This window comes from Rhinopithecus roxellana, chromosome 8 (genome assembly GCF_007565055.1).
Source record: "Rhinopithecus roxellana isolate Shanxi Qingling chromosome 8, ASM756505v1, whole genome shotgun sequence".
Classification (NCBI taxonomy): domain Eukaryota; kingdom Metazoa; phylum Chordata; class Mammalia; order Primates; family Cercopithecidae; genus Rhinopithecus; species Rhinopithecus roxellana.
The window spans coordinates 46,180,337-46,204,563 of record NC_044556.1 but is presented as its reverse complement, the minus strand read 5'-3'; the positions used below and the strand labels follow the sequence as shown (position 1 = coordinate 46,204,563).

Here is a 24,227-nt window from a genome sequence, read left to right as displayed (position 1 = left end):
GTAGCTGGGGATACAAGCACGTGCCACAACATCTAGCTAATTTTTGTATTTTTAGTAGAGACGGGGTTTCACCATGTTGGCCAGGCTGGTCTTGAACTCCTGACCTAAGGTGATCCGCCCACCTCAGCCTCCCAAAGTGCTGGGATTATAGGCGTGAGCCACCATGCCAGCTATTTTTGTATTTTTAGTAGAAACGGGGTTTCACCATGTTGGCCAGGCTGGTCTTGAACTTCTGACCTCAGGCGACCCTCACTGCAACCTTTGCCTCCTGGGTTCAAGCGATTCTCCTGTCTCAGCCTCCCTAGTAGCTGGGATTACAGGTACATGCCAACATGCCTACCTAATTTTTGTATTTTTAGTAGACACGAGGTTTCACCATGTAGGCCAGGCTGGTCTTTAACTCCTGACCACAAGTGATCTGCCCATCTTGGCCTCCCAAAGTGCTGGGATTACAAGCGTGAGCCACCGTGCCTAGTCTGAAATACGTTCTTTTTTTTTTTTTTGAGACAGAGTCTCGCTGTGTGGCCCAGGCTGCAGTGCAGTGGCCGGATCTCAGCTCACTGCAAGCTCCGCCTCCCGAGTAGCTGGGACTACAGGTGCCCGCTACCTCGCCCAGCTATTTTTTTGTATTTTTTTTTAGTAGTGACGGGGTTTCACCATGTTAGCCAGGCTGGTCTCGATCTCCTGACCTTGTCATCCGCCCATCTCGGCCTCTCAAAGTGCTGGGATTACAAGCTTGAGCCACCACGCCCAGCCAAATATGTTGATGTTAGCCCAGCAAAATTCATTGCTTTTTCAAGATAGATAGAACCAGATTTGGAAATAGAATTGGTAGGTGGCTATCTGCCAAAAATTTCAGGTGCCTCTTGGCCATGGGTAGCTTATTCAGGAAACCCAAGTCTTTTAAAGAAGGACTTGGATTTTTTTCATAATTTCAAAGAACGTTTTTGTGCCAAGGGATACATATTTGAGGTCTGAGAACCGTGAAACTTGTTTTGTAGGACTAGAAGCAAAAGTTGACTAGAGGGAAATGTAGAGTTATTTTAATTTAACCACCTCATTTTCCAAATTGGGAAACTGAGGTAAAGATGTTGCATAAAGGCTATATGTTACCAAGATTTTTTTTTTTTTTTTTTTGAGGTGGAGTCTTGCTCTGTCCCTCAGGCTGGAGTGCAGTGGCGTGATCTCAGCTCACTGCGACCTCCATCTCCCGGGTTCAAGTGATTCTGCTGCCTCAGCCTCCCGAGTAGCTGGGATTACAGGCGCACACCACCACGCCTGGCTACTTTTTGTATTTTTAGTAGAGACAGGGTTTCACCATGTTGGCCAGGCTGGTCTCGAACTCCTGACCTTGTAATCCACCTGCCTCAGCCTCCCAAAGTGCTGGGTTGATTACAGGCATAAGGCACCGTGCCAGGCCATCAAGATTAATCTTTTTTTTTTTTTTTTTTTGAGACAGAATTTCACTCTTGTTGCCCAGTCTGGAGTGCAGTGGTTCGATCTTGGCTCACTGCATCCTCCTCCTCCTGAGTTCAAGTGATTCTCCTGCCTCCCTAGTAGCTGGGATTATAGGCACGCGCCACCATGGCTGGCTAATTTTTGTATTTTTAATAGAGATGGGGTTTCTCCATGTTGGGTCAGGCTCTTCTTGAACTCCTGACTTCAGGTGATCCACCTGCTTCAGCCTCCCAAAGTGCTGGGATTACAGGTGTGAGCCACCGTGCCTGGCCGGCTCATTCTTTGATACACTGCTTTTAGTTGGCTATTAGCTGAGGTGACCCCAGGACTGGTAGATCAAATTGCTTTTAAGCTTTTGTTTCTAAGCGCATCCTTGCACTTCTGACTCTTTCCTAGAGGAGGCTTAGGAAAAATTTACACCAGCTAAGAAACAGAATTTAGCTTTTCTCTGAGATGTGTCTTGGTTTTCTTCTTCTTCTTCTTTTTTTTTTTTTTTTTTTTTTTTGAGATGGAGTCTCACTGTGTCTCCTAGGCTGGAGTGCAGTGGTACAGTCTTGGCTCACTGCAAGCTCCATCTCCCGCTTTCAAGAGATTCCCCTGTCTCAGCCTCCTGAGTATCTGGGATAACAGGCACATACCACCATGCCCGGCTAATTTTTGTATTTTTAGTAGAGACGGGGTTTCACCATGTTGTCCAGGCTGGTCTCGAACTCTTGACCTCGTGATCTGCCCGCCTCGGCCTCCCAGAGTGCTGAGATTACAGGTGTGAGCCACCACGCCCGGCTGACTTGGTTTTAATTGGCTTGATCCAGTCATTATTGAGGATGTTGTGATGGTACACTTTTTTTTTTAAGCACACTTCCTTAGAGCTGTGTGTCCAGCAGTACTTCTCAGGAGGCAGGTTGACATTTCGAGAGTATTTTCAATTGAAGAATAATTTGTGTCTCCCACCTGCAGGCGTATAGAGTGTCTTTCAGTATTGCAAGTTAACTAGGACCAGAGAGATTGCCTCAGATAGTCCAGCAAATGACTGGGTAGATTTTGTTTTTGTTCTATTATGTTGTAAGGGGTTTTGCTTTCTTTTCCCCCAGCCCAACACAAAGTCTTGCTCTGTTGCCCAGGCTGGAGTGCAGTGGCATGATCCCATCTCACTGCAGCCTCTGCCTCCTGGGTTCAAGTAATTCTGCCTCAGCCTTTCTAGTAGCTGGGATTACAGGCACACACCACCATGCCTGGCTAATTTTTTTTTTTTTTTCGAGATGGAGTTTTGCTCTTGTTGCCTAGGCTGGAGTGCAATGGCATGATCTCAGCTCACCGCAACCTCTGCCTCCCAGGTTCAAGTGATTCTCCTGCCTCAGCCTCCTGAATAGCTGGGATTACAGGTATGCACCACCATGCCTGGCTAATTTTGTATTTTTGGTAGAGACGGGGTTTCTCCATGTTGGTCAGGCTGGTCTCGAACTCCTGACCTCAGGTGATCCACCCACCTCAGCCTCCCAAAGTGCTGGGATTACAGGCATGAACCACCATGCCCAGCCTGTATTATTAGTAGAAACAAGGTTTCACCATGTTGGGCAGGCTGGTCTTGAACTCCTAACCTTGTGATCTGCCTGCCTCAGCCTTCCAAAGTGCTGGAGTTACAGGCGTGAGCCACCGCAACTGGCCTGCATTTTTTTTTCTTTCTTTTTTCTGAGATGGAGTCTTGCTCTGTTGCCCAGGCTGATTGATGTGCAGTGGCGTGATCTCAGCTCACTGCAATCTCTGCATCCTGAATTCAGGAGATTCTTGTGCCTCTGCCTCCCAAGTAGCTGGGATTATGGGCGTCTGCCACCATGTCTGGCTAGTTTTTGTATTTTTAGTAGAGATGGGGTTTTGCCATGTTAGCCAGGTTGGTCTTGAACTCCTGACCTCAGGTGATCTGCCTGCTTCCACCTCCCAAAGTGCTGGGATTACAGGTGTGAGCCACTGCTTCTGGCCCCTACCCCGCTTTTTTTTTTCTCGAGACTGGATCTCACTCTGTCACCCAGGGTGGTGTACAATGGCATGATGATAGCTCACTGTAGCCTCAAACTCCTAGCTCAAGTGATCCTCCCACCTCAGCCTACTCAGGATTACAGGCATGGGCCACCACACTGCTATTTTTTTTTTTTTTTTTTTTAAGCGGAGATAGTCTCACCATATTGCCCAGTCTGATCTCAAACTCCTGGCCTAAAGCGATCCTCCTGCCTCAGCCTCCCAAAGTGCTGGAATTACAGGCATGAGTCACCCTGCTTGGTGTAGCTCTCCATCTTTATCAACCAAGAGTTCATTGAGAGTTAGCATTTTAATTCCAAAAAAGCTGCTTATCTTTTTGTGCTCTATGTAGGAACTATTGACATACATATCTATTTTTTGAGATGGAGGCTTGCTCTGTTGCCCAGGCTGGAGTGTAGTGGCACGATCTGGGCTCACTGCGTACCTCCTGTCTCCTGGGTTCAAATGATTTTCCTGCCTCAGCCTTCCAAATAGTCGGGATTACAGGCATGTGCCACCATGCCTGGCTAATTTTTTTGTAGTTTAGTAGAGATGGGTTTCGCCATGTTGACTAAGCTGGTTTCGAACTCCTGACCTCAGATGATCTATCCGCCTCTGCCTCCCAAAGTGCTGGGATTACAGTCATGAGCCACTGTGCCCGGCCTTATTGACATATTTATGTAGTAGTGTTGGTAGGTAATTAAATTGGACCTTAGGGATTGTTTCCCTATGACCTGTTTGGGCAACACTCCAGTTGTCTGAGGAATGCATATCCGGCTAGCCTCTAGCGTCCCCAAATTATATGTGTATTTCAAACATTAAAGTCAGTCACACACTGCTTGTTGGTTTCTCATCAGTAGATGATGTCATTGCATCTCTGACAGAAATGCTTCTGCTCTGAAAGTGCAGGGAGAGGCTGTGCTATTAAGGCCAACTCTGTTTTGTTCCACACACTAGGGTAAGGGGAACTCATTTCAGAACTATTTGGCTGAGCACAGTGGTTTATACCTGTAGTCCCAGCACTTTGGGGGGCTGAGGCAGGCAGATTGCTTGAGCTCAGGAGTGTGAAACCAGCCTGGGTAACACAGTAAAACCCTGTCTCTACAAAAAATATAAAAATTAGCTGGGCATGGTGGTGTGTGCCTGTAGTCCCAGCTACTCTGGAATCTGAGGGGAGAATCACTTGAACCTGAGAAGTTGAGGCTGCAGTAAGCTGTGTTCCTACCACTGCCCTCCAGCCTGGGTGACAGAGTGAGACTTTGTCTCAAGACCAAAAAATCCCAAAAAAACTTAAAAAGATATTTTGTTGGCCAGGCCCAGTGGCTCACGCCTGTAATCCCAGCACTTTGGGAGGCTGAGGCGGGCACATCATGAGGTCAGGAGATCGAGACCATCCTGGCTAACACGGTGAAACCCCGTCTCCGCAGGGTGTGGGTGGTGGCAGGCGCCTGTAGTCCCAGCTACTCCCAGCTACTCGGGAGGCTGAGGTGCGAGATTGGTGTGAACGTGGGAGGCGGAGCTTGCAGTGAGCTAAGATCGCCCCACTGCACTGCAGCCTGGGCGACAGAGCAAGACTCTGTCTCAATAAAGAAAAAAAGAAAAAAAGGCTGGGCACGGTGTAATCCCAGCACTTTGGGAGGACGAAGCCTGCAGATCATGAGGTCAGGAGATCGAGACCATCCTGTTAACATGGTGAAACCCCATCTCTACTAAAAGTAAAAAAATTTTAAAAAAAATTAGCCGGGCGTGGTGGCGGGCGCCTGTAGTCCCAGCTACTCCGGAGGCTGAGGCGGGGGAATGGCGTGAACCCGGGAGGCGGAGCCTGCAGCGAGCTGAGATCATGCCACTGTGCTCCAGCCTGGGCGACAGAGTTAGACTGCATCTCAAAAAAAAAAAAAAAAAAAAGAGAGAGAGAAAAAAGAAAAAAAAGAGATAACGTGAACAAAATATCTTTTTCTGCTCCCACACCTGGCTAATTTTTTGTTTTTAGTAGAGACGGGGTTTCACCGTGTTAGCCAGGATGGTCTCGATCTCCTGACTTTGTGATCTGCCTGCTTCGGCCTCCCAAAGTGCTGGGATTACAGGCATGAGCCACCGGGCCCAGCTGACTTTGCCTTTTTTTTTGAGACGGAGTCTGGCTCTGTGGCCCAGGCTGGAGTGCAGTGGTGGATCTCAGCTCACTGCAAGCCCTGCCTCCCGGGTTCCCGCCATTCTCCTGCCTCAGCCTCCCAAGTAGCTGGGACTACAGGCGCCCGCCACCATGCCCGGCTATTTTTTTTTTTTTTTTTTAGTAGAGACGGGGTTTCACCATGTTACCCAAGATGGTCTGGATCTCATGACCTCGTGATCCACCCGCTTCCGCCTCCCAAAGTGCTGGGATTACAGGTGTGAGCCACCGCGCCCGGCCTGCTTTTTTTTTTTTTTTTTTGAGGCGGAGTCTCGCTCTGTCGCCCAGACTGGAGTGCAGTGGCGCAATCTCGGCTCACTGCAAGCTCCGCCTCCCGGGTTCACGCCATTCTCCTGCCTCAGCCTCCTGAGTAGCTGGGACTACAGGCGCCCGCCACCTCGCCCGGCTAGTTTTTTCTATTTTTAGTAGAGACGGGGTTTCACCATGTTAGCCAGGATGGTCTCGATCTCCTGACCTCGTGATCCGCCCGTCTCTGCCTCCCAAAGTGCTGGGATTACAGGCTTGAGCCACCGCGCCCGGCCGGCCTGCTTTTTTTAAAAAAATAAAATTTGTGGCCGGGCGCGGTGGCTCAAGCCTGTAATCCCAGCACTTTGGGAGGCAGAGACGGGCGGATCACGAGGTCAGGAGATCGAGACCATCCTGGCTAACATGGTGAAACCCCGTCTCTACTAAAAATACAAACAGAAAAAACTAGCCGGGCGAGGTGGCGGGCGCCTGTGGTCCCAGCTACTCAGGAGGCTGAGGCGGGAGAATGGCGAGAACCCGGGAGGCGGAGCTTGCAGTGAGCTGAGATCCGGCCACTGCACTCCAGCCTGGGCGACAGAGCAAGACTCCGTCTCAAAAAAAAAAAAATAAATAAATAAAATAAAATAAAATAAAATTTGTATTTTTTTGTGGTAGTGCTCCTTGTGGAGCAGGGCTACCTTATAGGCAATGTGTCCGGAGTAGCCTGGACATTGTATTTAGCAGGAATTGACTAGGTTGTTTTCACTTTGGCTTTTGACTTGACTGGTTCTGCTGTTCTGGAATTATTTTAGTAACATTAATGATTTCCTGGCTGGGCGCGGTGGCTCAAGCCTGTAATCCCAGCACTTTGGGAGGCCAAGACGGGCGGATCACGAGGTCAGGAGATCGAGACCATCCGGACTAACACGGTGAAACCCCGTCTCTACTAAAAATACAAAAAAACTAGCCGGGCGAGGTGGCGGGCGCCTGTAGTCACAGCTACTCCGGAGGCTGAGGCAGGAGAATGGCGGAAACCCGGGAGGCGGAGCTTGCAGTGAGCTGAGATCCGGCCACTGCACTCCAGCCCGGGCGACAGAGCAAGACTCCGTCTCAAAAAAAAAAAGAAAAAAAATGATTTCCTAGCTTATTTTCATAATTTAGAAGCTAGTTCTTTCATATTTTTGAAGTCTTGGCATCCAGGAGATATGCTGAAATTGGGAATCCCTGTTTTATAGGAGACTGTTGATGTTTGAGGGATATGGTTCCCTTTTTAAGAAAGAATCTCTTATATGTGCTGATACAGGTATGTTTCAGGTTGTATAGGCATCTGAAAGTAATGTGTAGTTGAGAAAGAGGATATGAGAACATAAGACTTATTTTTAGCTTAGAATCATTAGCAACATTTCTGGCATTTTCTTTTCATATTTTTTCTTGTTCCTTATCTTTACAATAGCATAATATGATTGTAATGAGCTTGAGTTAATGTATGTGTGGGGAGTGTGGTGGTTTGTATGTGTGGGTCTGTTGAGTAGTGGTTTACTGGGAAAAATGGGTTATTAAGCAAAGAAAATGATAGTAAAGCCATTCCTTTTCTTTGTTAAATTATGTAATATACACATTAAAATATTTGTGTAGTTTATATAGGTAAGGAAAAATATAAATTTAAAGTTATAAAATAAGCCTATTTCCACTATCAGGAAATGGTCATCTTTTAACATTTTGGTATGTAACCTTGTGCACCTTTTCTGTGTGTATAAATACATGTGAATTTGTAGATAAATGTTTTATAAAAATTTGTATTATGCTATATAATTTTTTTCCGCTCAATATATTGGCATCCATAAATATATGTAAAAATAATGGTTATATAGTGTTCCATTTTATGACTGCACCATGATATATATTATGTTCCCTATTGTTCATTTAGATTCTTTGCAGTAATGGAATCTGTGCAATTCTAGTTATATATACACTGCTCTAATCCTTGTATATCCTTGTAATGTATATCCTTGTATATACATCTTTGTTGGCTTCACTAATTACTTAGGATAACTTGGTACTTCTTGGTCAGATTGTCCATAATGATTTGTTTTTTGTTTTGTTTTTTTTTTTGAGACGGAGTCTGGCTCTGCCGCCCAGGCTGGAGTGCAGTGGCCGGCTCTCAGCTCACTGCAAGCTCCGCCTCCCGGGTTCACGCCATTCTCCTGTCTCAGCCTCCCGAGTAGCTGGGACTACAGGCGCCCGCCTGGTCGCCCGGCTAGTTTTTTGTATTTTTTAGTAGAGACGGGGTTTCACCGTATTAGCCAGGATGGTCTCGATCTCCTGACCTCATGATCCGCCCGTCTCGGCCTCCCAAAGTGCTGGGATTACAGGCTTGAGCCACCGCGCCCGGCCTGAGACGGGTTTTCACCATGTTGACCAGGAGGCTGGTCTTGTGAACTCTTGACCTCAGGTGATCTCCTGGCCTCCCAAAGTGCTGGGATTACAGGTGTGAGCCACTGCGCCCGGCATTCTTTTTTAAAAGGTAAGAGTCTGGCTGCAGAGGAACCTTATACCTGAAATGTTTTGCTGTTTGAATTCACTCCAGAGTGAAATGACTTGAAGTACAAGTTTTGTGACTACTCCTAGAATTTTTGTGTCAGAGGCTTCTCCTTCTGCCGTTTTTTGAACATTTTCCTAGAATTACAAAAAAATCATTCCACATTTCACAGTATGTTGCTAGGAATCTGACCAGGTCCAGTTCATAATTTTAAACTTTAGAGTTTTAAAAACATGTATGCTTATGCTTTAAGCAAGTAGAACCCCAGGAGTAAGTGATAACTTTCTGTTTTTCCTCATTAGGTTTCAACTTTCTGTGCTGTGGGGTCAGCCATAAGAGAGGTAGATTTGATGTGTATCTGTGCTAAAGAAGCATGAGCTCCTTACAGTAACTAGCAGCCAACTCCTCTTCCCCATAACATTTGCAGACTTCTTGGAGTGGTAGTTCATGGTCTTCTAAGAAGGCTGTGGATGCCTTACAAGCATTATTTGACTCTAGCTCCCATATCTCACTGCCCTCTCCAAAAAAGATGTTATCCTCACCTGGAAGTATCTTTTCTTAGAATTCTTCAGTATATTATGAATCAGTGACTACCTTTTCTCTCCCTTGAAATTTTCCTGTAACTTCATGTTCATTTCCTTTTGTTTCAGTAAACCTGTCTCAACTCTTTTCCTTTTCTCTTTCTGTTGTACCTCTCATTTCCCCTGACCATTCCTGTTCTGTAGATGGTATTTCATAATTCACAGTGATAATAATTGCTAGGATTTATAGGCATTTATTGTAAATTAAGTAGAGCATTTATTATAGATTAAGCCTATATGTAACTTGTTTAATTCTCATAACAACCTTATGAGGTACATGTTGTTTCTTCCACATTTTATAGATAAGGTAGCCAGTCTGCTCTAGAGAAATTTTAACCAACCTACCCAAGGTTACCTACTTAGTAAATGTTTTTTTTTTTTTTTTTTTTGAGACATTTTGCTCCGTCACCCGGGCTAGAGTGCAGTGCTGTGATCTCAGCTTACTGCGACCTCTGCTTCCTGGGTTCAAGCAATTCTTGTGCCTTAGCTTCCAGAGTAGCTGTGACTACAGGTGAGTGCCACCATGCCCAGCTAATTTTTGGCAGAGCGGGATTTCTCCATGTTGGCCAGGCTGGTCTTGAACTCTTGGCCTCAAGCGACTCACCCACTAGGCCTCCCAAAGTGCTGGGATTACAGGCTTGAGCCATTGTGCGCAGCTGTAAATGTTAAATCTAGTATTCAAACCTAGCAAACCTAGGTGTTCTGATTTCTTTTTGTTTCTTCTTCTTTTTTTTTTTGTTTGTTTTGTTTTCCCTGGGCTATAGATTTTCAGGTGTTCTGATTTCAGAGCCTGCATTCCTACCCACTGTGCTGCTGCTCCCCTCACTAATTTGAAAGTCTGTGTGTGAACTAACTTTACTTAAAACCGGGTTAAATATATGTTGTTACTGTCTGAACCAAGAGTCCTTGGGTTGAAGGAGAGGGTAGTACAGAAGGGAACTTCTCCTTCTGACTTTAGCCTTCCTAAATCAACAAAATTCTGAGCTCCTTTGTGTACAGTAGGTGGAATTATTGTTCATTCTTTCAGAAGCATTTTGATTTTATTAATGTATTAATTTATTTATGTATTTTGAGACAGGGTCTTATTCTGTCACCCAAGCTGGAGTGCAGTGGCACAATCATAGCTCACTGCAGCCTTGACCTCCCAGGCCCAAGCCATCTTCCCACCTCAACCTCGCAAGTAGCTGGGGCTACAGATGTTTACCACCATGTCCAGCTAATTATCTTTTCTTTCTCTTTTTCTTCTTCTTTTTTTTTTTTTTTTTTTTTGAGATGGAGTCTTGCTCTGTTGCCCAGGCTGGAGTGCAGTGTCATGATCTTAGCTCACTGCAACCTCCACCTCCTGGGTTCAAGCGATTCTCCTGCCCCAGACTTGCAAGTAGCTGGGATTACAGACACATGCCACCACGTCTGGCTAATTTTTGTGTTTCTTTATAGAGATGAGGTTTCAGCATGTTGGCCAGGCTGGTCTTGAATTCTTGGCCTCAGGTGATCCACTGCCCACTTTGGCCTCCCCAAATGGTGGGATTACAGGCGTGAGCCACCGCGCCTGGCAGTGTTAAAATTGTTAATGTCTTGTTACACAGTCAAAAAGGTATTTTCTATGCTACTGAGGACCTTAACATCTATAAAACTGTGAAACTGCACTTTCAAGTATCAGACTCGAAAGTTTCTGCTCCTCTAGAATACTGGCATTGCCTAATTCAGAACAAAGGTAATCTCAGTGAAAGAAAGGTACTTTTATATTCTTTTTGCAAATGATGTTGATGAATGTTGCTAGAGGAACAGTGTTGTTAATTTCCTTGAGAGGACCTGAAGGAGGACAACTATACTCTTAATCCTATCAGTGAACATGAAACATTTCCTTGTCTCAAGGAAAAGGAAGGGGTACCTCGAGTGCAGTGCTATGATATATATGTGTTCATGTTGTCCATTAGCAAATCTGAGATTTATTTAGTTTGTTAGAGCATTCTAGTTCCATTGGTGCTTTATTATTCCAGCTGCTTTCTAGGCGGCCAGGAAATTAAAAACCAAAGATGAGGCCGGGCTCAGTGGCTCACACCTGTAATCCCAGCACTTTGGGACGTCAAGGCGGGTGGATCACAAGGTCAAGAGATCTAGATCATCCTGGCCAATATGGTGAAATCCCGTCTCGACTGAAAATACAAAAATTAGCTGGGCGTGGTGGTGCGCACCTGTAGTCCCAGCTACTTGTAAGGCTGAGGCAGGAGAATCGCTTGAACCTGGGAGGTGGAGGTCACAGTGAGCTGAGATCGTGCTGCTGCACTCCAGCCTGGCACCAGAGTGAGACTCTAACAAAAAAAGCCAAAGATGATTCAGAAGAAAGTTTTGAATTAGGGATCATGAATGTGTGTTCTAGTTTTGGCTCTTATCACTGCCTATGCTTTGATTTTGAGCCTATTCCTTAACCTCTTCCTCTGTGTTTTTATAATGAAAGGGATTAGGCTAAAAGACTAACAATCTCTTTCTGAATGATTTTGTTCTAATATAAGTAGTTACTGACTTGTAATAAGTGGTTTTAGCTTGAAAATTGGAAAGTAGGCTAGGCACAATGGCTCAAGCCTGTAATCCCAGCACTTTGGGAGGCTGAGGTGGGTAGATCACTTGAGGTCAGGAGTTCGAGACCAGGCTGGCCAACATGGCAAAACCCATCTCTACTAAAAATACAAAAATTAGCCGGGTGTGGTGGTGCACACCCGTAATCTCAGCTACTTGGGAGGCCGAGACAGGAGAATCACTTGAGCCCAGGAGGTTTCAGTGAGCTGAGATCACACCAATGCACTCCAGCCTGGATGACAGAGCAAGACTCTCATCTCAAAAAAAAAAGAAGGGCTGAGTGCAGTGGCTCACGCCTGTAATCCCAGCATTCTGGGAGGCCGAGGCGGGCAGATCACTTGCAGTCAGGAGTTCAAGACCAGCCTGACCGACATGGTGAAACCCCATCTCTACAAAAAATACCAAAAAAATTAGCCGGGCATTGTGGTACATGACTGTAATCCCAGCTACTCAGGAGGCTGAGGCAGGAGAATCGCTTGAATCTGGGAGGCGGAGGTTGTGGTGAGCTGAGATTGCACCATTGCACTCCAGTCTGGGCGACAAGAGTGAAACTCCATCTTAAAAAAAACAAAGAAACGGCCGGGCGCGGTGGCTCAAGCCTGTAATCCCAGCACTTTGGGAGGCCGAGACGGGTGGATCACGAGGTCAGGAGATCGAGACCATCCTGGCTAACACCGTGAAACCCCGTCTCTACTAAAAAATACAAAAAACTAGCCGGGCGAGGTGGCGGGCGCCTGTAGTCCCAGCTACTCGGGAGGCTGAGGCAGGAGAATGGCGGGAACCCGGGAGGCGGAGCTTGCAGTGAGCTGAGATCCGGCCACTGCACTCCAGCCTGGGCCATAGAGCGAGACTCCATCTCAAAAAAAAAAAAAAAAAAAAAAAAAAAAAAAAAAAAAAAAACAAAGAAACAAAATTGGAAAGTAGGCCTTGTGTTGTGGCTCATGCTTCTAATCCCAGTACTTTGGGAGGCTGAGGTGGGAGGATCGCTTGAGCCCAGGCATTCAAGACCAGCTTGGGCAACATAGCTGAACCCTGTCTTTACATATTCTTTCCTTTTTTTTTTTTTCTTTTTCCCCTAGATGGGGGGGGGGGTCTTCCTATGTTGCCCAGGCTGGTCTCGAACCCCTGGGCTCAATTTAATCCGCCCATCTTGGCCTCCCAAAGTACTGGGATTGTAGATGTGAGCCACTGTGCTCAATGCCTGTCTCTGTTTTTATTTATTTTGTTTTTTGAGACAGAGTGTCGCTCTGTTGCCCAGGCTGGAGTGCAGTTGCACGATCTCTGCTCATTGCGATCTCCGCCTCCCAGGTTCAAGCGATTCTCCTGCCTCAGCCTCCTGAGTAACTAGAATTACAGGTGGGTGTCATCACGCCCGGCTACTTTCTTGTATTTTTATTTGTTTGTTTGTTTGTTTTTTGAGACGGAGTCTCGCTCTGTCACCCAGGCTGGAGTGCCGTGGCCGGATCTCAGCTCACTGCAAGCTCCGCCTCCCGGGTTCACGCCATTCTCCTGTCTCAGCCTCCCGGGTAGCTGGGACTACAGGCGCCGCCACGTCGCCCGGCTAGTTTTTTGTAGTTTTTTTAGTAGAGACGGGGTTTCACCGTGTTAGCCAGGATGGTCTCGATCTCCTGACCTCGTGATCCGCCCGTCTCGGCCTCCCAAAGTGCTGGGATTATAGGCTTGAGCCACCGCGCCCGGCCTCTTGTATTTTTAGTAGAGACGGGGTTTCACCTTGCTAGCCAGGATGATCTCGATCTCCTGACCCTGTTATCTGCCTGCCTTGGCCTTCCCAAGTGCTGGGATTACAGGCATGAGCCACCGTGCTTGGCTTGCCTGTCTCTTTAAAAAAAAGTCAGCTCAGATCAAGAAGTTTGATTATCCAGACTTGTTTTATTTTCTTCTGTGGTATTTTTTTCCTTTACTTACATTATAAAATCATTAGATGCATGTGAAGTAGAGAGAATAGTGTAATGAACTTCCATGTACTTATCACCTAGCTTTTTTTTTTTTTTTTAAAAGACAGGGTTTTGCTCTTTCGCCCAGGTGGGAGTGTGATGGTGTGGTGTGATCTCGGCTTACTGCAGCCTCCTTTCCTTGGGTTCAAGCGATTCTCCTGCCTCAGCCTCCAAGTATTTGGGATTACAGGCGCCTGCCACCTTGCCCAGCCAATTTTTTTGTGTTTTTAGTAGAGATGGGGTTTCACCATGTTGGCGATTCTGGTCTCGAGCTCCTGACCTCAGGTAATCCACCTGCCTTGGCCTTCCAAAGTGCTGGGATTACAGGCGTGAGCCACTGTGCCCGGCCTATCACCTAACTTTGATAGCAGCATTTTGCCAATCTTCTTGCATCTATACTTCATTTTTCTACCTCTACCTCCCTGGAATATTTTAAAGCAAGCCCAGTCCTCATGGGATTTCATTCCTAAATACTTGAGAACGTATTAATACACTTAAGGAATCTTTTAGAGGTGAGGATGGGAGAGTATAATGTAACTACAATAGTAGTGTCGCATCTATAAAATTGATATTTAACTTTTCTTCTCAAGGCTCTTTTCTCAGAAATGTCTTTTTACGGTTTACTTTTTTCTAATCAGCACTCAAACAGGTTTCGCACATTATATTTCGTTATTTCTCTCTGAAATCCTTAATTAAAATAGTTTCCAAACCCTGTAGTATTTTTTGAGGGACAAATGAGATGTATTTGTAAGTTTCCAAAGTGTTTATACAAACATAAGTTGTTCGGTCATAGGAGAGAAATAACGTTTCTAAAAATATATCAGCATTGCAGTTTAGTGTTAATAGTCAGCATTAAAGAGAAATGAGAGAATGTGGAGATGCCTGAGTGATGGAGAAAAAAGCAGGAATAATTTGGCATTGGACTGAGGCTGAGATATATTAAAATTGAGCCAGTGTGGAGAAGCTGGCCTAGGACCTTCTCTGTAGCATTTATGGCCAAGCTATCAGCATTTATAGCCAAGCTATCACCTATATACCCACCCTTGGGTAATAGGTTCTCCTCTCTTATAGTACATGCCACACTTCCAAGTGTGTACTGATGATAATAAAGACATTCAAATAATGCCCTTCGAGAGTTTTGCCTTAGATGGGGGGATGCAGGTCTCAAGATTCTCAGACAAAATATTTTCTTCTAGGGAAGAATAAACTTTAATGCTGTCTCCCTACCCAAAATGATAATGATATATATAAATCATGTATGGATTACAAAATGATAATGTATACCTACAGTATTTTTCACAAAGACACTAGAAAACATTTTCTGTTGAACAGTATTCTGGTTTTATCCATAGGGATGAATCTCATTCTCTTTAAAAATTGTCTGGCTAACAGCCAGGTGCAGTGGTGCAGGCTGATAGTCCCAGCGACTCAGGAGGCTGAGGTGGGAGGATCACTTGAATCCAGGAGTTTGAGATCAGCCAGGACAACATAGTGAGACCTCCTATCTACAGAAAAGAATAATAGCAAAAAAAGCAAAATCAGCTGGGCATGGTGGTATACACCTGTAGTCCCAACTACTCAGGTGGCTGAGGTGGGAGCATCACTTGAGCCTAGAAGGTAGGGGCTGCAGTGAGCAGAGAGATTGCACCGCTGTACTCCAGCCAGGGTGACATTGTGAGACCGTGTCTCAAAGGAAAAAAAAATAATATATTTATATATATGTGTGTGTGTGTGTATATATATATATTTTTTTTTCCTTTTTTTTTGGATATAAAATAGGTATGATATTTTTCTCTTCTGTTCCTTGGTAGGTTGGATCTCTGATGTGTGCCACAGGAGCAAAACTTTAGGCAAGGAAGAGAGTAGTAGGTCTTGTGTCCTGATTCTGCTCCTCTCTTTGTCACTTGGTCTGAGTATTATTACTTAGACTCTGATAGCTTCATCATTCTGCGTGCTCTTGGAATTAGTCCCAGTTTTGCAGTCGCAGATAGCTAAGCAGTTGGCACCAAAATTCCATGGAGCGACATCTTCTCATCTTTATTCTAGGTACTTTGCAAGAGTGTAGCAGCCCTAGAGCTACATGTTTGTGTGATAAAACTAGGAAAGGTAGCAAGGTAGAACTTTTTAGGGAGTAAGAAAGCTTCAAAGCCACTCTACATTGAAATTACTTATCTGCTTTTTTTCCCTTGTTTAACTTTATTCAGTGACTTTTTGCATACAGAGGAGCTTACTTTCTGGGTGGTAACTACCAGACTAGAAGCAGATGCTGGCTATTGGTTCTGCCTGGTCTCTTCTAAACCCTTTCCTCTGGGTTAAAAGAGGAGAGGATAGGCCAGGCGCTGACCAAAGAGTCTAGAATCAGCATTTTTATTCTCAACTGAAAGCATGCAGGGTACCTCACTGAGAATCAGATTCCGTAGTTGCTATTGTGCACAAGCATATGGGTATGTTGGGGGATGGGGCAGCTGAGGGTTTTGGCAGGAACCGTGATCTTTGAGATGATGATTAGAATTTCATGAAGGTCTACGTAAATTGAAAATTAAACCTTGCTGTGAGCCTAACTTTGCTTTTGTGGGCACGGTGGCTGACGCCTGTAATCCCAGCACTTTGGAGGCCAAGGCAGGTGGATCATGAGGTCAGGAGTTCAAGACCAGCCTGGCCAAGTTGGTGAAACCCTGTCTCTTCTAAAAAATACAAAAATTGGCCATGCACAGTGACTCACACCTGTAATCCCAACACTTTGGGAGGCCGAGGCGGGTGGATCACCTGAGGTGAGGAGTTCGAGACCAGCCTGGCCAATGTGGTGAAACCCCATCTCTGCTAAAATACAAAAATCAGCCAGGCGTGTGGTGGGCACCTGTAATCCCAGCTACTCGTGAGGTTGAGGCAGGAGAATCACTTGAACCCGGGAGAAGGAGGTTGCAGTGAGCCAAGATCGCACCATTGCACTCCAGCCTGGGTGAGGAGCAAAACTCCATCTCAAAAAGAAAAAAAAAGGCCCAGTGTGGTGGCTTACGCCTGTAATCCCAGCACTTTGGGAGGCTGAGGCAGGCGGATCACGAGGTCAGCAGATCGAGACCATCCTGGCTAACATGGTGAAACCCCGTCTCTACTAAAAATACAAAAAATTAGCCAGACGTGATGGCACACGCCTGTAATCCCAGCTACTCAGGAGGTTGAGGCAGGAGAATCACTTGAACCCAGGAGGTGGAGGTCACAGTGAGCCGAGATCGTGCCATTGCACTCCAACCTGGGCGACAGAGCGAGACTCTGTCTCAAACATACAAACAAACAAACAAAAACGGACGGCAGAGCAAGACTCCATCTAAAAAATAAAAATAAAAAAAAAAAGGGACAGGTGTGGTGGCTCATGCTTGTAATCCTAGCACTTTGGGAGGCTGAGGTGGATGGATCACTTAAGGTCAGGAGTTTGAGACCAGTCCGGCCAACATGGTGAAACCCCACCTCCACTAAAAACACAAAAATTAGCTGGATGTGGTGGGAGGCACCTGTAATCCCAGCTACTCGGGAGGCTGAGGCAGGAGAATCACTTGCAGTGAGCTGAGGTCATGCCACTACACTCCAGCTTGGGCGATAGAGTGAGACTCCATCTCAAAAGAGAAAAAAAAAAAGTGATATTTCCCAGAGGAAATATGAATATTTGAGTAAGAAAGAGGGCTAAAATAAAAATGGAATATGCATAAGGCCTATGTGAGTATGGAGAAGGAGAGAGGGACATATAAAATTGCTATCCAAAAGGATCTGGTATCACTGAGCAAGAGGCAGGAGTTTATACTCATGTTTAGTTTGACTCAAACTCTGATGCCTTCAGTGTGCTTGATAGAGATGTGAGTGTGTGATACACTCTCATGATGGTGTGTGTGTGTGTTTTTTTTTTTTTTTTCCTAGCAGCATCTGGAATCAAGAGACCCGTGGCACCTGAGGTGAGTTTCATATTGATACAATGGTTACTAAAACTTTAATTCTGAGATAGAAGGAACCTGTTTATGACATTTTTATTTTTTATCTACTTAGGTCTTGGAAGCTAAACAGGATTCTTACCTCTCATTGGTAGGCTAGAAATTATGCAACTCAACTTTTATTGTAGTTTATTTTAAATATTAACAATATCTCACATTTATTGAGTATTTTTAATGTACCAAATGCAACCTGTACCAAAAAGTAAATACGGTACCTAAGTGCCCTTTAAGATATTCTTACTTAATCCTGCAAACAACTACAGTGAGGCAAATACTGTTACCTGTTTTACAGATGAAGAAAGAGAGGATTACATAGTTATTAAGTGAGATTAGTAAAGCTGGGATTCAAACCCAGGCAGTCTGACACTAACGCTCACTTTCTTAGTTTTGCTGTTATGGCCTCCTGATTGCATACCTTCGGTGAATATGAAGAACTTCTTTGAGATATGCAGAAACTATTAGTTTCCCAAGTTTCTCTTTTTTGTCCAGAATATCGGCAATTTGCTCAACTTTCTTCCCATGGAGTATTTCCTAACCCTCTTCTCACTTCTTGCCTCTCCCCTGGGTTTTGTGAAATGGGCCTCAATGCAGGCCCTTTTGACCTGGGACTTGAAGCTTTCTCTCAGAACATCTTCCAGCATCTGTCAGGTGATATACTGAGAGTTTTCTGGTACTAAGGGCCTTGGCTGAAAGAATAGAACTTGAATATCACGTCTTAAGATTGGGACATCCAGCCAGTCACGGTAGCTCATGCTTGTAATCCTAACACTTGGGGAGGCTGACGTGGGAGGATTGCTTGAGGCCGGGAGATCGAGACAGGCCTTTGCAACATAGTGAGACCCTGGTTCTACAAAAAATAAAACATTAGCCAGGTGCACACCATAGTCCCAGCTACTTGGTATTGCTTGAGCCCAGGAGGTTGAGGCTGCAGTGAGCCATTATCACACCACTGCCCTCTAGCCTGGGTGACAGAGACAAGACCCTATCTCAAAAAACCTGTGACATCCTGTTTCCACTAGTCTCTCAGCCTTCTGGCTTATTAACTTAATGCGTATTGATACCATGGAGAGGAATTTCATGTCTGTTGCTCTGGCATCTTGGCTCTCAGGGATAACATTCTAGCTTTCTAGACTGCTGTACTGGTTTACTCCTCTCTTCTTTCTTGCCTGGTGTTTTTTTTTTTTTTTTTTTTTTTTTGAGATGGAGTCTTGCTCTGTTGCCCAGTGTGGAGTACAGTGGCTGGGCTCGATCTTGGCTCACTGTGTCCTTCACCTCCCAGGTTTAGGCAATTCTCCTGCCTCAGCCTCTCAAGCAGCTGGGATTACAAGTGCATGCTACCATGCTCGCCTAATTTTTGTATTTTTAGTAGAGACAGGGTTTCACCCTGTTGACCAGGCTGGTTTTGAACTCCTGACCTCAGGTGATCCCACCTGCCTTGGCCTCCCAATGTGCTGGGATCACAGGTGTGAGCCACTGCACCTGGCCTCTTTTCTTTTCTTTTTTTTGTTGAGACAGAGTCGAACCCTGTTGCCCAGGCTGGAGTACAGTGGTATGATCTTGACTCACTGCAACCTCTGCCTCCTGGATTCAAGTGATTCTCCCGCCTCAGCCTCCTGAGTAGCTGGGATTACAGACGCATGCCACCACATCAGGCAAATTTTTAGTATTTTAGTTGGAGATTCACCATGTTACCCGGTCTGGTCTCAAACTGCTAGGTTGAAATGATCCTCCCCACTTGGCCTTCTGAGTAGCTGAGATTACAGCACCCAGCTATGTTTCTTTCCTTTTTTTTTTTTTTTTTTGAGAGAGTCTCGCTCTGTCACCCAGGCTGGAGTGCAGTGGTGCAATCTCACTGCAACCTCCCCCTCCCAGTTTCAAGCAATTCTCTGTCTCACCCTCCTGAGTAGCTGGGATTACAGGTGCCCACTACCGTGCCTGGGTAATTTTTGTGTTTTTAGTAGAGACAGGGGTTTCGCCATCTTGGCCAGGCTGATCTTGAACTCCTGACCTCGTGATCCACCCGCCTCAGCCTCCCAAAGTGCTAGGATTACAGGCGTGAGCCACCGCGCCCGGCCATCACCCGGCTATGTTTCTGCTAGTATTTAGAAATACTCACCTTTGGTTGGGTGCAGTGGCTCACACCTGTGCAGAGTCTCAAAAAAATAAAGAATAAAAATATTCACTTTTATTTTCTGTGTCTTCTGAGGACCAAAGGGAAAATATGTGTCCTTTGGAGTTTTCTTCTGTGGTATTTTAGCCACTTAATTCATTGGGAACCAACATTATAGCTGTATATTTGTGTGGGATAGATCCTCTGAAGGTTTTGTAAAATGTTTTTAATCTAGAAAGAGTATGTTGTTTCAGTTTATTTTGATGCATCATTGTGGTAGCTATTTGGTATCTTACATGGGAATTTGTATATAATCTTGACTCTTCTTCTAGGTGCCTTATGCCTCTGGCATGCCCATCAAGAAAATAGGCCATCGAAGTGTTGATTCCTCAGGAGAGACAACATACAAAAAGGTGTGTCTGGATGGAACCTTCTCATCTTACTCCAGGAGCTCAGCAGCTTACTCTGGGAACTCAGTCTCCTTGAAATTACTCTCTACATACTGACTGTCCTGTTTCTTGGTATCCTAAGCTTTTGCGCATAATACAGCTTAGACTTTAGAATTTATTTCTCAAAGGGTAAATTGCCTCCTTTTTGTATATGAATGTTTAAATGAGAATTTTTTTGGCTGGGCACGGTGCCCCAGGCCTGTAATCCCAGCACTTTGGGAACCCGAGGCAGACAGATCATTTTAGGCCAGGAGTTCAAGACCAGCTTGGCCAATATGATGAAACTCTGTCTCTACTAAAATTACAAAAATTAGCCGGGTGGCATACGCTTGTGGTCCCAGCTACTCGGGATGTTGAGGCAGGAGAATCGCTTGAACCTGCGAGGTGGAGGTTGTAGTGAGGTCAGATTGTGCCACTGCACTCCAGTCTTGGTGACAGAACGAGACTCCATCTCAAAAAAAAAAAAAAAAAAAAAGAATTTTGTAGTGAACAAATCTGGCTTTGGTTGCTATTTTACTGAGCTGAAGAAACTGGGTTTCCCTGTTAGGTATAAATATGTAAGAAATACATGAAAACCATTCTTATCTTACCATAGGGAGCCATGTCTCTCGCAATCTTTCTGTCTTTTTCTCCATTGCTGGATATATATCAATAGAGGGCCCGGTCCCAGCCCAGCCTGTTTATACAAATATAGGCAATAGGTCAGATTTCTTTTCCTCTTTAATTTTTTTTAGAGCCAGGGTGTCAATCTGTCACCCAGGCTGGATTGCAGTGGCATGATCATAGGCAGGTAGCGGGAGGCTACTGTAACCTCCGACTCCTGGGCTCAAGTGGTCTTCCTGCCTCAACCTCCTGAGTAGCTGGGACTAAAGGTGCACACCACCGCATGTGGCTAATAAAAAATTAGTTTTATGAGATGATCTCACTGTGTCGCACACACTGGTGTCAAACTCCTGCCCTCAAGCATTCCTTCTGCCTAAACCTTCCAAAGTGCTGGAGTCACAGGGGTGATTGACGGTGTCTCGCCCCCCTTTTTTCCCCACAAAGACAGTCATTTAGCTGGCGAATAGTACCTAGAACATCTGCTTTTTTGAGCTCTGAATATCAAATGGACTGGAAAGGAGCAGTAATAGTGAAAAAGTGGAAAGTGAGCTGGTGAAGGGAAAACAGAAGCATCCTGGATCCTTGAGGGATCCAGATTCTTGAGTTCTGGACTAATTTGCAGATGTTTTAGGCTTCCTGGGGGACAGTGTTCAGTCTCCCATTTAGCAACTGTAGTTTGTCTAATATGGGGTGTGAAGATTTCTTGGAGATATATTTCTGGTCTATGTAAATTTTGTGTTCGTTCTCTATTTCATTGTCCCAAGTAGCAGAGGTGAACTGACTCATTCTCAGTCAAGGACCTGACAGTCCCCAGAATGGGCTCTGAGGCTCATGCCAATTACTTTTACTGAGCTCTTCATTTAAAAATTTTGAGAAATGGGATCTTGCATTTGGGAGGCCGAGGCAGGTGGATCACCTGAGGTAAGGAGTCCAAGACCAACCTGACCAACATGGCAAAGCCCTGTCTCTACTAAAAATACAAAAATTGGCCGGGCGCGGTGGCTCAAGCCTGTAATCCCAGCACTTTGGGAGGCCGAGACGGGCGGATCACGAGGTCAGGAGATCGAGACCATCCTGGCTAACACGGTGAAACCCCGTCTCTACTAAAAAATACAAAAAACTAGCCGGGTGAGGTGGCGGGCGCCTGTAGTCCCAGCTACTCGGGAGGCTGAGGCAGGAGAATGGCGTAAACCCGGGAGGCGGAGCTTGCAGTGAGCTGAGATCCGGCCACTGCACTCCAGCCTGGGCGACAGAGCGAGACTCCGTCTCAAAAAAAAAAAAAAAAATACAAAAATTAGCCGGGCATGATGGTGGGCATCTGTAATCCCAGCTACTCGGGATGCTGAGACCTGAGAATAGCTTGAACCCGGGAGGTGGAGGTTGCAGTGAGCCACGGTTGCGCCATTGTGCTCTAGCTTGGGCAACAGAGCGAGACTGTCTCAAAAAAAAAAAAGAAAAAGAGAAATGGGATCTTGCTCTGTTGCCCAGACAGGAATGCAGTGGGTGCGTTGATGGCTCACTGCAGCCTTGAACTCCTGGGCTCAAGCCATCCTCCTACCTTAGCCTCCAGAGTAACTGGGACTACAGGCCTCAGCCACCACATCTGGCTTATTTAGCTTTTTTATTTTATTTTATTTTATTTTTTTCTAGGGAGTTTTGCTCTTGCTGCCCAGGGTGGAGTGCAATGGCGCTATCTCCACTCACCACAACCTCCACCTTCTGGGTTCAAGTGATTCTCCTGCCTCAGCCTCCCAAGTAACTGGGATTACAGGCATGCACCACCATGCCTGGCTAATTTTGTATTTTTAGTAGAGATAGGGTTTCTCCATGTTGGTCAGGCTGGTCTTGAACTCCTGACCTCAGGTGATCTGCCTGTCTCAGCCTCCCAAAGTGCTGGGATTACAGGCTTGAGTCACAGCACTCGACCATTTAGCTCTTTTTGTTTTTTTTTGTTTTTTTTTGTTTTTTTTGAGACGGAGTGTTGCTCTGTCGCCCAGGCTGGAGTGCAGTGGCACGATCTCGGCTCACTGCAAGCTCCGCCTCCTGGGTCACGCCATTCTCCTGCCTCAGCCTCCCCAGCAGCTGGGAGTACAGGCGCCCGCCACCATGCCCGGTTAATTTTTTTTTGTATTTTAGTAGAGACGGGATTTCACCGTGTTAGCCAGGATGGTCTCGATCTCCTGACCTCGTGATCCGCCTGTCTCGGCCTCCCAAAGTGCTGGGATTACAGGCGTGAGCCACAGCGCCGAGCCAGCTCTTTTTATATGTTGAATAGTGAAATGAAAAGATGAGTTTCTATTCTAACTGGGGAGGCAGACACTTAAAAACAATAGTAATAATTTATTTTCCTTTGACCTATTTGTACATTAAGAAAACTATTTGTAGGCTGGGCGCGGTGGCTCACGCCTGTAATCCCAGCACTTTGGGAGGCCGATGCAGGCAGATCACGAGGTCAGGAGATCAAGACCATCTTGGCTAAGATGGTGAAACCCGTGTCTCTACTAAAAATACAAAATATTAGCCGGGCGTGATGGCAGGCGCCTGGTGTCCCACCAGCTACTCGGGAGGCTGAGGCAGGAGAATGGCGTCAGCCTGGGAGGCGGAGCTTGCAGTGAGCCGAGATCACGCCACTGTACTCCAGGCTGGGCGACAGAGCAAGACTCCGTCTCAAAAAAAAAAAAAAAAACCAAAACTAGTTGTAATTTAATGCCCATTGAGGACCAAGTAGAAATATAAGTAATGTCTGGTGGAGGTTGGGGATGAGGCAAATAGAGCAAAGCTGTCTAATCAAAGTTTCTGCGATGATTAAAATGTGCTGTATCTGTGCTATCTAATATGGTAGCTAAAAGCCACACTTGTAAGACTGAGGAAATGAAGTTTTAAATTTAAATTAACTTAAATTTAAATGGCCATGTGTACCTGGTGGCTACTCTTATCAGACAGCAAAGATCTAGATGATGCGATACTTTCCCATGGGCTTGGAATCCTGGATTTTAAGAGTGGGGCTCTTGTATTTGTGTTTTGACCATAGTTTGGTAATTCTAAATCTGAATACTACTCTCAGAAATAATTTGTCTTTCATGCTTTCTTCTTCAGTTAGGAGCTCTTTTACCACACTGTTGTCCTTTTGTTTGAGACAGAGTCTTGCTGTGTCACCCAGGCTGGAATATAGTGGTGTGATCTTGGCTCACTGCAGCCTCCACCTCCCAGCTTCAAGCAATTCTCCTGTCTCAGCCTTCTGAGTAGCCGGGACTACAGGTGCATACCACCTCACCCAGCTAATTTTTGTGTCTTTAGTAGAGACAGGGTTTTACCATGTTGGCCAGGCTGTTCTTGAACTCTTGGCCTAAAGTGATCTGCCCACCTCCGTCTCCCAAAGTGCTCGTATTAGAGGCGTGAGCCACCGCACCCACCCCACCTTTTTGTTCTTGAGTCACTAGTCAGGCTCTTCCTTAGAGGACTGAAGTTTCTGCCACCAGCCAGTCAGATCAGAATATTAATTAATTTTAGGGCTGGGCATGGTGGCTCATGCCCGTAATCCCAGAGCTT

At 45.6% G+C, this 24,227-nt stretch overlaps 1 protein-coding gene across 8 annotated transcripts in view; it reads left to right on the top strand.

Annotated features, from left to right (window-relative positions):
- Nucleotides 1-24,227, top strand: part of PIP5K1A (phosphatidylinositol-4-phosphate 5-kinase type 1 alpha) — a 50,813-nt gene that overhangs the window by 8,475 nt on the left and 18,111 nt on the right. For 2 of the 8 annotated variants that reach the window (XM_010387208.2, XM_010387202.2), the window contains exons 2-3: nucleotides 17,449-17,480; nucleotides 19,959-20,039. In XM_010387208.2, coding sequence (XP_010385510.2) covers nucleotides 17,449-17,480; nucleotides 19,959-20,039 — 113 coding nt within the window. Of the gene's footprint in view, nucleotides 1-8,725; nucleotides 8,765-17,445; nucleotides 17,481-17,571; nucleotides 17,608-19,958; nucleotides 20,040-24,227 lie in introns of all 8 variants that reach the window. The other 6 variants (XM_010387197.2, XM_010387201.2, XM_010387198.2 and 3 more) reach the window with 6 other exon arrangements.